This window comes from Eurosta solidaginis, chromosome 3, assembly GCF_040869045.1.
Source record: "Eurosta solidaginis isolate ZX-2024a chromosome 3, ASM4086904v1, whole genome shotgun sequence".
Lineage (NCBI taxonomy): Eukaryota > Metazoa > Arthropoda > Insecta > Diptera > Tephritidae > Eurosta > Eurosta solidaginis.
The window spans coordinates 115,631-128,975 of record NC_090321.1 but is presented as its reverse complement, the minus strand read 5'-3'; the positions used below and the strand labels follow the sequence as shown (position 1 = coordinate 128,975).

Below are 13,345 nucleotides of genomic sequence, written 5' to 3'. Positions count from 1 at the left end.
TGCTCCTACCAAATTTGAGAAGGATTGGTAAATTTTTGTTCGACTTATGGCAATAAAAGTATTCTAGACAAACTAAATGAAAATGGGCGGAGCCACGCCCATTTTGAAATTTTCTTTTATTTTTGTATTTTGTTGCATCATATCATTACTGGAGTTGAATTTTGACTTAATTTACTTATATACAGTAAAGATATTAAATTTTTTGTTAAAATTTGAATTTAAAAAAATTTTTTTTTAAAAAGTGGGCGTGTTCTTCATCCAATTTTGCTAAATTTTATTTAGCACATATAGAGTAATAGTAGTAACGTTCCTGCCAAATTTCATCATGATATCTTCAACGACTGCCAAATTACAGCTTGCAAAACTTTTAAATTACCTTCTTGTAAAAGTGGGCGGTGCCACGCCCATTGCCCAAAATCTTACTAATTTTCTATTCTGCGTCATAAGTTCAACACATCTACCAAGTTTCGTCGCTTTATCTGTCTTTTGTAATGAGTTATCGCACTTTTTCGGTTTTTCGAAATTTTCGATATCGAAAAAGTGGGCGTGGTTATAGTCCGATATCGTTCATTTTAAATAGCGGTCTGAGATGAGTGCTCAGGAACCTACATACCAAATTTCATCAAGATACCTCAAAATTTACTCAAGTTATCGTGTTAACGGACGGACGGACGGACGGACGGACGGACGGACGGACGGACATGGCTCAATCAAATTTTTTTTCGATCCTGGTTATTTTGATATATGGAAGTCTATATCTATCTCGATTCCTTTATATATGTACAACCAACCGTTATCCAATCAAACTTAATATACTCTGTGAGCTCTGCTCAACTGAGTATAAAAATTGTATAAGGAACAAAAATATAACGGTAGAGCGCACATTGCCGAAAATTATATCGAAAGCCTACTAATTGCACTCTACCTTTATGTATATTTTCGTTTCTCAATTGTTGTTAAAATTTGAATATCAAAGTTCAAAATCTATCTACATATATGTATCTTTGTTTAAAGAGAAATTTTTCGTTTCTTTTGTTCCATTTATTTAAACATTGTCTATGTTCTTTTTATTTTCTCCTTTTGTTGCATTTTCAAGGTGACCTGAGCTATATGTTAGATGGTAGTTACTTAAGAATCGATCGCAAGATTCCAAAATTCTAAATGGACTTTTTAATACCTCTTAATATCTTGCTCCCTTTCCCATCTAGAAAACTATTTTACCCTAAATATTACAACCTTATAAAGCCCGAAGTTTCGTTCAAAGTTTCAGGTCTCTGGGTTCTTGAGAAGATCCTTAAAATTCGAAAACAAAATTTCCAGTATCGAACGATTTTTTAAATTTTCACGATCCTTGGACCCCCTAGCAAATAATTATGAAACCAAGGAACAAAAAACACAAAGGAAGCTAGACGTCGAAAAGCTTCAATCACAACAGACTGCCAATGATTTCGCAACTCGACTCTCACACCTGCTCTCTGAGAGCACAACTCATCCTGAAGGAATACAGGTGCAGTGGGAGCATATTTCCAAAGCACTTCGTACTGCCGCCGAGGAAAAAATTGGTTACCGGCGACCACGAAAAAACAACTGGTACGATGAATAATGCCGCGTTGCAACTGAAAGAAAAGACGCTGCCTACAGGGCTACGTTAAAAGAGGGCGCGACAAGAGGAGTGTGTGAACGCTATCGTGAGTTGAAAAAGGAAGCGAGACGCCTTTTCAGGAAGAAAAAAGCAGAAGCAAAAAGGCGTGAGTGCGAGGAGCTTGAGCTGCTAGCCACCAGGGATAACGCCCGAAAATTTTACCAAAAAATACGGCGACAGATGGAAGGTTTTAAGACCGGGGCAAACTTCTGTAGGAACGAAAACGGCGACCTTGTAACTGATGTCCAGAGAGTGCTTAGATTATGGAGGGAACACTTCTCTGTTCTCCTAAATGCAGGCAGCAATTCAGCGCCCAGAGATGAAGAACCCGATCCCGCAATCGATGATGATGGAATATATGTCCCCCCGCCCGATTATGACGAAGTTAGAATAGCAATAACCAGATTGAAAAACAACAAGGCCGTGGGCGCTGATGGATTGCCTGCGGAGCTATTCAAGTACGGCGACGAGGAGTTGGTAAGGCGCATGCAGCAGCTTTTTAGCAAAATATGGGCGGAAGAGTGCATGCCCGACGGTTGGAATCTAAGTGTTCTTTGCCCAGTCCACAAGAAGGGGGATACTGCAAAATGCACCAACTATCGTGGAATCAGCCTTCTCAATATCGCATATAAGGTCCTTTCAAGTGTATTGCGCCAAATCTTGGAAAAAACCCGTGAAAAAAGAATCGACACACATCACCTCTTCGTCGACTTTAAAGCCGCCTTGGACAGCACGAAAAGGAGCTGCCTATATGCCGCTATGTCTGAATTTGGTTTCCCCGCAAAACTTATACTGCTGTGCAAAACGACGTTGAGCAACATCATCAGCTCAGTCAGAATTGGGAAGGACCTCTCCGAGCCGTTCGAAACTAAACGAAGTTTCAGACAGGATGACCCCCTATCGTGCGATTTCTTTAATTTGATGCTGGAGAAAATTATACTAGCTGCAGAATTTAACCGCACTGGAACAATATACTACAAAAGCGTGCAATTACTGGCATATGCTGATGACATTGTTATCATCGGCCTAAACACCTGCGCTGTTAGCTCTGCTTACTCCAAACTGGAAAAAGAAGCGGTAAAGATGGGTTTGATGGTGAATGAGGACAAAACGAAGTACCTGCTGTCATCGAGCAAAGAGCCAGCGCATATGCGCCTTGGCAACCACGCTACTGTTGGTAGCCATAATTATAAAATAGTAAAAGACTTTGTTTATTTGGGAACCAGCATCAACACTAGCAACAACGTCAGCACTGAAATCCAGCGAAGAATCAATCTTGCCAAAGAATGCTACTTTGGACTAGGTAGGCAATTGAAAAGTAAAGTCCTCTCTCGGCGAACGAAAATCATACTCTACAAGTCACTTATCGTACCCGTCCTGCTATATGGGGCAGAAGCATGGACCATGACAACAGCAGATGAAGCGGCTTTGGGAGTGTTCGAGAGAAAAGTTCTTCGAAAGATTTATGGACCTCTACGCGTTGGCGATGGCGAGTACCGAAGAAGATTTAATGATGAGCTGTACGAGCTATACGCAGACATCAACATAGTCCAGCGAATTAAAACGCAGCGGCTGCGCTGGCTAGGCCATGTTATGCGAATGAAAGATGATGCTATGGCCAAGAAAGTGTTTCTATCGGAACCCGCCTATGGAAGCAGATGTAGAGGGCGGCCCCCACTCCGTTGGAAGGACCAGGTGGAAAACGATTTAAACTCCCTTGGCGTGACCAATTGGCGCCGGTTGGCGGAGCGAAGGAGCGACTGGCGCACTTTGTTGGACGGCCATAACCGTTTAGACGGTTAAGCGCCAATTAAGTAAGTAAGTAACTGAGCTTCACGTCTCAGTTAAGTGCAAGGAAAAAGTGTACACAAAAGTCTGCCGTTTGGCTAGTTTTCGTGTATTCAAAATAGATTTTTGCGAATTGTTCTAGAAAATATTCCCCATTATCGATTTAACCAGGTAAAATCTAAGTTATCTGAAGATGGTGAAAACGGCCCTTAATAGTTTACCTCTGTGAGCACAAGTGTGCATCCCAAATGCTTCACTTACCTCCCGTACGCAGAGTCAGCGCTTAGCTTAGCTCCCACGTCCCGTCGCGAAGATTTAATAGATATTGGATAACTATCCAGGCTGCTCACGTTATCCGAATCGCAGCAAGCATCACCGCTAACACCGCCGGAGGTTCCAGACACGGGTGCAATGCCACACATACTTGATACCGTTGTTAAAGATGATTGGGGTGGTGCTTTTGATGATGATGTGTTACTTTGCACATACGTTCCCGTACCATGAGTACCAACGCCATCTCCGCCATTCATCCACATTTTTTCATACAAAATTGATGAACTGCCGCCACTTATCGAACTAAGACCGGTCATCGCCTCACGTATATTAGCGCCAACTTCTTCGCTCATTTGACGAAAATCATTTTGCATTCGTTGTATTAAATTCTTGGCATTATTTAACTGTACGTTCGGTAAGTGAGTACCACTGGCATATTGGCTGCAATGTCTCATCTTCAGCATATCTTCAGCATGCGATTTACTACTGCCGCCGTCACGTATTGAGCTCAATTGCTCGTCGTCATCGCTAATTTTGCAAAATTTATTGTCACAGTCATCGACTTCCACCTCAACCATTGCCTGAGGGTTACCGACCATGTTGCGTAACGTATCGGGTGATATGGGTGAACGCCCATGCTCGTTTGGTTCTGTTTCGATGCTTATGAAGATCTCACGCTTTTTATGTTCAGGGTCGTTGCATCGAGTAAGAGGAAAGGTATCGTCAGCGTTACTTTGAGTATAAGCATCATTGTTGCTGTTGCTACGCTTTAGCTCTTCACACCTGGTGTATATGGGTGCGAACTCTTCGCTGATTGGTCGTGATTCATCGTGTGATCTGCGGGAAGGAGTTAATAGGAGTGTAGGATGGGTATGCTGACTGGATATTTGGTTGGGAAATTCAAAGTGATTGTTTATATTGCTGTAGCCGTTTGTTTGTTGTTGGTTTGTATTGTGGTGAGTTATGTTATTGCTGTTATTTGTATGTTGCGTGTATAGTTCTTTATAGTGTGAGCTCGGCGTAGGCAGCGCCAAACGTGGCTTTGTCGCCGTGCGATTCAGTAGAAATTCGGTACAGTCTTTGAGGAGCGCAAATTGTTTATCGTCATTTTCGAACGACGACAGAAACTCTTCAAAGTCAAAGTCCTCGAAAATCGGTAAGGTTGGTACGATGGGTGGCGTCTGAAGCGCACCGGACTCACTATTCATGTTAACGAAAGAATGTGGCTGTGGCTCCTGTTGACGTTGTTGCTGATAGGATGAGCAATACTTTGACTCATAATATTCAAGCGACGAGCGGTTGGCTTCATCATCCGCCGAGCAAGAATCATTTGCTTCAGGCGAGGCATCATAAAGAAATTGATTTCGGCCCAACCGCTTTTTCCGATTCAGCAAATTCCTGCCGTCAGATATGTTGCGTTCACAAAGAGTTGCTTGGACATTCGGGGTATGTTGTGTGCCAACAGTAGTTGACGACCTGGGTGAAATATCCATGGCTTTGCTGGGTATTTTGGCGGCTTGACGAGTATGTGTATGCAACTGCTGTGCGGTAGCTGGACGCGTAAGCGGTAGAAGCTTGGTTAGTTGTGAAATGGTACAGTTTTGTTTGGCCGAACACTCGGATGAAGAAGAAGAGAAGTTGAGATAGCTGCTATTATGAGATTTGGGCCTTCGTACTGTATTCAGTTTTACCGGAAGATTATCGCATTTGTTTATAAGCTTGGGATCAATATAGTCACTACTACTTGATGAGGTTTTTAGGTCTCCGCTGTATGAAGAATGTAATAGAGTTGAGAGTGGTGGCGCTTTCGAATCAGCCAGTAGATCATTCAAGTTTACTGCGGGCAATTGTGTATAATTTGCTGTCGTGATTGGCGTAGTAAGAGTTCGACCAGAATTCGATTTCGTTATAGGAGTTGATGTGGCCTGTGGTAATGATATTGTGGACTTTAAACGTAGAGTTTGCGATTTTTGCGTGCTGCCATTATCTCTTTCGCAGGGTGATATACCCAATTTAGGAGGCGTATTTTGCACCGCAGTGGGCAGGTGTTTCATCGCATCATGTTGATCTAGCTTTTCGGATGCAACTGCTGCCTCTGTTGTATCAGAATGTTCGGCTTTAAGACTCTTAGCGGAATTTTGCTTACTCAACGCATTACTTTTGTCTTTTAACTCTTTAGTTATTATGGGATTATTGAGATTCACAGCTGGTGAAAGAGGCGCTCTTTCGTCCGCGTCATTACTTGCTATCACACCGGCAATCGCATCAGCTGCGGCTTGCCCATTCAGTTTATCCAATTCTTTTTCGTAGTTAAGGAATGCCGCCAAAGAGTCGGTCTTCGAAAGATATTTCGAAGTTGAGTAATTAAGTTCCTCATTACTCTTGACGTTTGGCATAGCCGAATGATTCGGTGTGTTTTGTGCACAGTTCGTACTTGACGTAGTAGGCGATGACGTTGTTACAGCAATACCCTGCATATTGAGCTTGAGACATTGTTTACGATTGGACAGGCTGTTATCACGTCGTGTAACACGCGGACTCTTCGTCAAAGCATAATCGTTAACACAAACCGAACGTACAGGCATCTCGTCGTATTCCTCTGGTTTAAGAAAATTCGTTGAGATCGGGCCCTCGTCGGACAGACCACGTTGGATTGTGGGACGATGTTTTTGCGCAAACAATGGACGTGAAGAAAGTAATGGCGAACGACGTGGACCGCGTAGGGAGGATGCACGCCTAAAATTCGATGACGCTGCCGTCTTGTCTTGTGTGGCTGTCGCGTTGCGTTGGTTTTGTGAGTTTGTCGTCGTCAAAGGACTAGTGCTTGGAATAGAAGTGCCCAGTGTGAGCGAAGTAGACATTTTTGAGGGAAACCCCGCAGATGTCGGAAGCGTCTGTGGAGAATCGTTTGGCAGCTTGGTAGAAAAGGAAGGCTTATTTGAGGGTGAGGATAAGCAAAGCTCTTCTAGTTGACGTTTAGCAGAGAGGAACGGATCGTATTTATCGGCTAACGGCAGATCACTAAAAATATATGGATTAAAAATTTTTTGTGAGCAAAAGTTAAAGAATCAAATATAAGATCTTTGTAAGGGTTGTACATACATAACTTTGCGATACTGTCACTGATTTCGTATTAAAAAAAAAAAAGCTAATACCATGGGAAAAAAGTTAGTGAGTGTGTGAAACACCGTCCACCACTTGCAAATGATTACATACAAACCTCATTACAAATGACTTGTCACGCGCCAACTTTGGTGGCGCTTTTATAACCTTAATTTCGTCATCCATGTTATCATCTGCTCGTATGCTACCGCCATCTCTCAACTGTTCTATACTCTCCTTAAGTAACGGGATGGCTTTCATTGGAGTGGCATGCGCTGAAATTGATTGACGTAAAAGCTTTTTACGTTTTGGACGACAAATTGTTAACGATCTTATGGCATTCACTTCCAATTTTGTATGTGACGCGGTTGCTGTGGAAGTGGTTGCTGTCTCCAAGGTTGTTACTGCAATTGTTGTATTTGGTAATTTATCGAACGACGTCTGGTGTTTTTGTAACATTTGCTGCATTGGTGTTGCAAGATTGCCTGGTGTGCAGCGCTGCTTTTGTTGTTGAAAACGTTGCTGTTGTAGTTGCTGCTGCAATTGATGTTGTTGTCGCTGCTGTGCTTCATATACTTGACTATTGTGAATATCGGATGCGGTGGCCCGTTCTATTGACCCTTCTTGATCTGTCATTACAGTTGCTGCATCTACGCTTATATTTTGTTGCTTCTCCACGGGCAGTTTGTTTGACTTCACTAAGTTTCTTGACTTGCTAACAGAAGTCACTGTGTTCACTGTGGGTTGTGCTTTAATACGTGATTGTGTTCTTGGATTAGTAACGCTTCTCAACGGAAAGTTGGTGTATGTTAGCGTAGCCGATAACGCATTTACATCTCCCAGGTTTTGTTCCCTTGTGTGGTCTGAGATGATAAAATAAAATAGTTGGTATGAAAAGATATAAAGTTACGCTTAAACTCGACGTGCAATACGAAAATTAGCATTGGAATTTGAGTATCTAACGAAAACCACACCGTTAAAAACTTGATCCTAAATCTGAAACCTTTTTCTGCTACATATATGACAAAACCAAATTTGGTTAAAAATTAGGATTATACTGAAAACGAGGGCATATAACTGGGGTTCAGTTTTTAACTAGAGGAATCTCGCGCTAATTTGATAGTTAAATGAAATTTGAAAGAGATAAAACTAGCATTACCAACCTTTTAGTGAATTTTGTCAAAGATTTCAGTGTTGCTTTCCAAATTTATAATACTAACGCTAAAATGCGGCCGCATTAAGTGGCCTTTTTTCTGGCAAAAGTTTGCAAATGCTAAAATCCAGAGAAACTACAAAATGTGAGCCGAGCATGAACAGCCTATAAACTACCCCAGCGGGTTAGAGGATCAGAATATACCCGCGGTAGGTATGCCTGGCGTAAGAGGCGACTAAAATACCAGATTCAAGGGGCTGTGTAGCGCAACCCTTCAGGTTGCCAGCGCAATATATAGCTTCTCCAAACCTAATTGTCAACCTCACCTATCCGCGGCAAATCCTGTTTCAATAACAGACGAGGCTCTGGCGACCCCAAGCTCCTCATGGAACTTGGAGGTTGGGAGGGGGGGATGGCCTGAAGGTTTAATGTGGCCACATAAAAATCGTTCCCGAGATGGTTGGGCTAGCACCTTAATGGTGCTGTGGTACCGGATCGTACCGGATCTGTATCCGGCAAAGGACCATCACATCGATAACACTCCCCAAAGCCTTCGGGGAGCAACCTTATCACTACAACAACAACAACAACAACAACAATCCTATAAACTCTAGTCAACTTTAGGTGTAGTTTTATGAGAGGAGACCCATGGTTTAAGGTGAACCAAGTTGCATAATTCTGTGTATCCGTCTGTGGTGCGCATGAGCAATAATAAATGAATATTTTTACCTGAAGTGGTGGTCGTCGATAACTTTTCATCGTAAGTACCAAGGGATTGAGCCTTTTCGAAGTGCGGTAGCGCGTGCGATGTTGCTTGTTGCAAATAAGTTGCTTCGTTTATTTGTTGTTGTTGCGGTTGCATTTTATTTGTATTCAATGTAATGCGACGCTTCGGTATTTTCTTCATCATCGCAGGTAAATGTGAGCCAGTTAAACGAATGTTATCGAAGCATGCAATTTTCACGATTTCTTCACTGTTAGTACCGCCCGAGTTTCCGTGAGTTTTACGTGCGGCCAATGAGGTATGGAAGTCTTTCAAAATAGCAGGTTTTCTGAGGTTATGATCAAGTTTTGATGTCGATGATGGTGTTGGAGATGATAATAATGATGGTGATGGTGACGATGATAATAATGGCATTGATGTTGTGGTAGCGGTGGGAAGAGAGATGGGGTTAGTTTTAACTAAAATATCTTTTAGTTTACTCTTCTTTCAAAAACTGAACACATACTAAACAAAAAAAAAGTTATTAGTTTGATCCATCCCTCGCAACATCAAGCTCAAATTGCATATTTTTGTCCATTTCGATGATTTACAAAACGCCATATTAGGAGGACTGACCTTTGTGAGTGACCTTTGACCTCGCGATTTATTGTGACTGCCAAAATTAAGGCGTGTGTAAGTTTCCAGCTTCTTTTCACAAATTCGGTGGCTAAACCGTTAAAAATGCGACTTCCACAAATAAAAAAATTTCAAGTTTGGCTTACAAGAGAAAAAAACAAAAAGTTTGGTATGTTTTCTTGTGATCTGGATACCGCGATTTAGGCTGAAGACATAGAAGAGTTCCTATAATATGAAGATACAAAGAGTTCCTATAATATGAAGATACAAAGAGTTCAATGCTATGTTTCCACCAAACCTAAACACCGTGTTTGCCAGTTTCTACCAACTGCTTAAACAGGTCAAAAAATGTCGGGTGTAGTACCAAGATACGTGTTTCGACCTTGATATCAATTATCCGACAGCGAAAGCTAAATACTGTTGGCAAACACGGAATTTGTAAAGTCTTGATATATATAAATTTCGTGCCACGTTGTTTGTCCGCGATGGACTCATAAGTTACTTGATCGATTTCAATCAAATTTGCACACCGTGTGCAGTTTGATCCAACTTGAAAGATAGGACCCAGAAAAGACGGAGAGGGAGAGAAAGAGACACAGCAAAAAAGGCAGAGGGAAGAGCGAATAAAAAGATAAGTAGAGAGAGGGGAAGGGAGACTAAGAGGTAAAACTGCTTAAAATTTGTGCAGATTGACCAAAGCTAGAGCAGAGTAACGTCTGCTGGTATGTATATGAAACACAATTATCGCTTCATGCCTAACACACGCAATCAAAACTTTGAGCTTGAAATTAAAGCTTTTTTGGACTACATATGTATGTATATGACCAATTCAATTTTTGGTTTTAAATAAATACTTTTAAAATATGTACTTAAGATTTTTGGATTGAATTTGAATCTTAAATTGTGTTTGGCATTTAAACTGAACCATTTTTTCGAAACTGGTTGTATTTAAACCTGGCGCATGTATAGCAATAGCTGCAGTGGAAACATCATTAAAAATCAACGAGAAGCCTTTAGAGACTGTTTAGAGTTCCCCACTTTTGAACCTTTCCTGGGTAATACCAATTAAATTCTTGTTTTAATTTGCCTGATTTCTTACATTTGGCTATGGCTCAAATATATGGTTGGCTCATCTCATTAGCTGATTTTATTTTTTTCATTTCACTGGCATAGGGATTGTCAAAGTAAAGTTATTTATATAGTAAATGCATCTAATTTAGCGCATTATTTTCCCACAACACACAAGAATTGCAAAGTTTTATGTTTTGTCTCAATTCCATTCGCCTAACACCAACACGCTCACTTTTACAATCTGAACAAAGGTATGTTGTATCTGGCCGTATTTTTTCAATAATTATTATGACAATTTTACAATATTACACAATTTTTTGCATAAATTTGTCACGACCGTTAAAAGGGAAACTCCTCCATGAAGCGTAGACGACACTGATCATCGCCGATAGTTAATAGGAAACCATATAAGACTAAGTATAACTTCTTTGCGTGGGCGCTGATGGATTGCCTGCGGAGCTATTCAAGTACGGCGGCAAGGAGTTGGTAAGGCGCATGCAGCAGCTTCTTCGCAAAATATGGACGGACGAGTACATGCCCGGCGATTGGAATCTAAGTGGTCTTTGCCCAGTCCACAAGAAGGGGGATACTGCAAAATGCACCAACTATCGTGGAATCAGCCTTCTGCGATGTTAGCATATAAGGTCCTTTCAAGTGTATTGTGCGAAAGATTGAAGCCCACCGTGAACCGGCTGATTGGACCTTATCAGTGTGGCTTCAGACCTGGTAAATCTACCATCGACCAGATTTTCACAATGCGCCAAATCTTGGAAAATTCCGTGAAAAGAGAATCGACACACATCACCTCTTCCTCGACTTTAAAGCCGCCTTCGACAGCACGAAAAGGAGCTGCCTATATGCCGCTATGTCTGAATTTGGTTTCCCCGCAAAACTTATACGGCTGTGCAAAATGACGTAGAGCAACACCATCAGCTCAGTCAGAATTGGGAAGGACCTCTCCGAGCCGTTCGAAACTAAACGAGGTTCCAGACAGGGTGACCCCCTATCGTGCGATTTCTTTAATTTGATTCTGGAGAAAGTTATACTAGCTGCAGAATTTAACCGCATTGGAACAATATTCTATAAAAGCGTGCAATTACTGCCATATGCTAATGACATTGATATCATCGGCCTAAACACCCGCACTGTTAGTTCTGCTTACTCCAAACTGGAAAAAGAAGCGGTAAAGATGGGTTTGATGGTGAATGAGGACAAAACGAAGTACCTGCTGTCATCGAGCAAAAAGTCAGCGCATACGCGCCTTGGCAACCACTCTACTGTTGGCAGCCATAATTTCGAAATACTAAAAGACTTCGTTTATTTGGGAACCAGCATCAACACCAGCAACAACATCAGTACTGAAATCCAACGAAGAATCAATCGCATTGGCGATGGCGAGTACCGAAGAAGATTTAATGATGAGCTGTACGAGCTATACGCAGACATCAACATAGTCCAGCAAATTAAAACGCAGCGGCTGCGCTGGCTGGGCCATGTTATGCGAATGAAAGATGATGCTCCGGCCGAAAAAGTGTTTCTATCGGAACCCGCCTATGGAAGCAGAGGTAGAGGGCGGCCCCCACTCCGTTTGAAGGACCAGGTGGACAACGATTTAAACTCCCTTGGTGTGACCAATTGGCGCCGGTTGGTAGAGCGAGGAAGCGGCTGGCGCGGCTTGTTGGACGGCCATATCCGTTTAGACGGTTAAGCGCGGTATGTATTCATTTGAATTAAAAAAGCAATTCGCGGAGTTAAGACCGCAAAGTCGTGCGGACACGTATGTGGCACGGCTTAAAATGCCAATTTTCTTCAGTTTAATAAGATATTGAACTTGTTATCACCATTAAGCTGTAAACACAATACCGAGCGACGAAGATCTTCGCCGCGCCGGGCGCTGACATGTCTCAAATTACGCGCAGATAATTCGCCCGCTCAAAACACAATCCCGGGCCCCATATCCTATTAATAATATATGTAGATGTGAGAAGATTTTTGGATATCCAGACGTTTGTCTTTGTTACTCCATTACGTCAGAACGGCCGAACGAAATGAAATTTTTTAAGTGAGGGGTGGGTCCTAGAGCCTTATAGAGGTGTACAAATTTTGGAAAAGTTTGCAGATACACACCCCCCACTCTTCCTCGCTGGTACAGTATATTTAAATTGATATAGTATTTGTGCTAGGCAAATAAAATTTGATATCTGGCTCAGAACGGCCGAACGGATTAAAATGAAATTTTGCAAGCAGATAGTCAAAAATCTGGAAGACTTTACCAGCTATTTGTTGTTGGAAAAAGGGGGATCCTGCACCCCCTGGGTACAGTTACTTTTGAGTAATTTTTTACTTATTTTGCGACTCAATCACGCCAGAACGGCTAAACAGATTTGGATGAAATTTTACACGAATCTTCTGACTGTATAATTTTTTTTAAGTCAGGGTGGAGTCCTATACCCCCTGTGAACATTTCCTTTTTAATTACTTTTAGTCTATGTAACTTTAATTATATTGACTTTGAACAATGATATAGTCTTGGGGCTTCAAAGAGTAAATAAATTTTGGAAAGGTTTGCAGATAAACCCCCATCCCCACTAGCCCTCTTTGGAACAGTATCTTTAAATTGCTATGGTGCAGTGACAACCCATCCACTCACCCTCTTTGGAATAGTATCTTTAAATTACTGTAACTCTTCGAGTATTTGTCCTAAACCAATAATATATGGAATCTGGGACAGAGAGTTTTAAACAATTTTGGAAAAACACCAGTGGCGCCTTCCCTCACCGCCCTCACCGCCCTTACTCCTAACTCGAGAACTGTTTTAAACAGGCGTTATAACTCTAGGTGTATTTTTGCGGGACCATTAATATTTCTCATATGAGTCGTACAGGTCGAAGCAATTTTGGTAATGTGTGTAAGAATGTATTGGGGTCCTAGAGCCTTATATAGGTATAAAAATGTTGAAAAAGTTTGCAGATACACC

General features: G+C 41.7%; 1 protein-coding gene across 5 annotated transcripts in view; it reads right to left on the bottom strand.

The window, feature by feature from the left end:
* LOC137243043 (serine-rich adhesin for platelets) overlaps positions 1 to 13,345 on the bottom strand; it is a 116,089-nt gene that overhangs the window by 6,993 nt on the left and 95,751 nt on the right. For 3 of the 5 annotated variants that reach the window (XM_067770208.1, XM_067770210.1, XM_067770211.1), the window contains exons 5-7: positions 8,688 to 9,010; positions 6,924 to 7,668; positions 3,692 to 6,724 (exon numbers count right to left, since the gene is read on the bottom strand). In XM_067770208.1, coding sequence (XP_067626309.1) covers positions 3,692 to 6,724; positions 6,924 to 7,668; positions 8,688 to 9,010 — 4,101 coding nt within the window. The remainder of the gene's footprint in view (positions 1 to 3,691; positions 6,725 to 6,923; positions 7,669 to 8,687; positions 9,011 to 13,345) is intronic. The other 2 variants (XM_067770209.1, XM_067770212.1) reach the window with 2 other exon arrangements.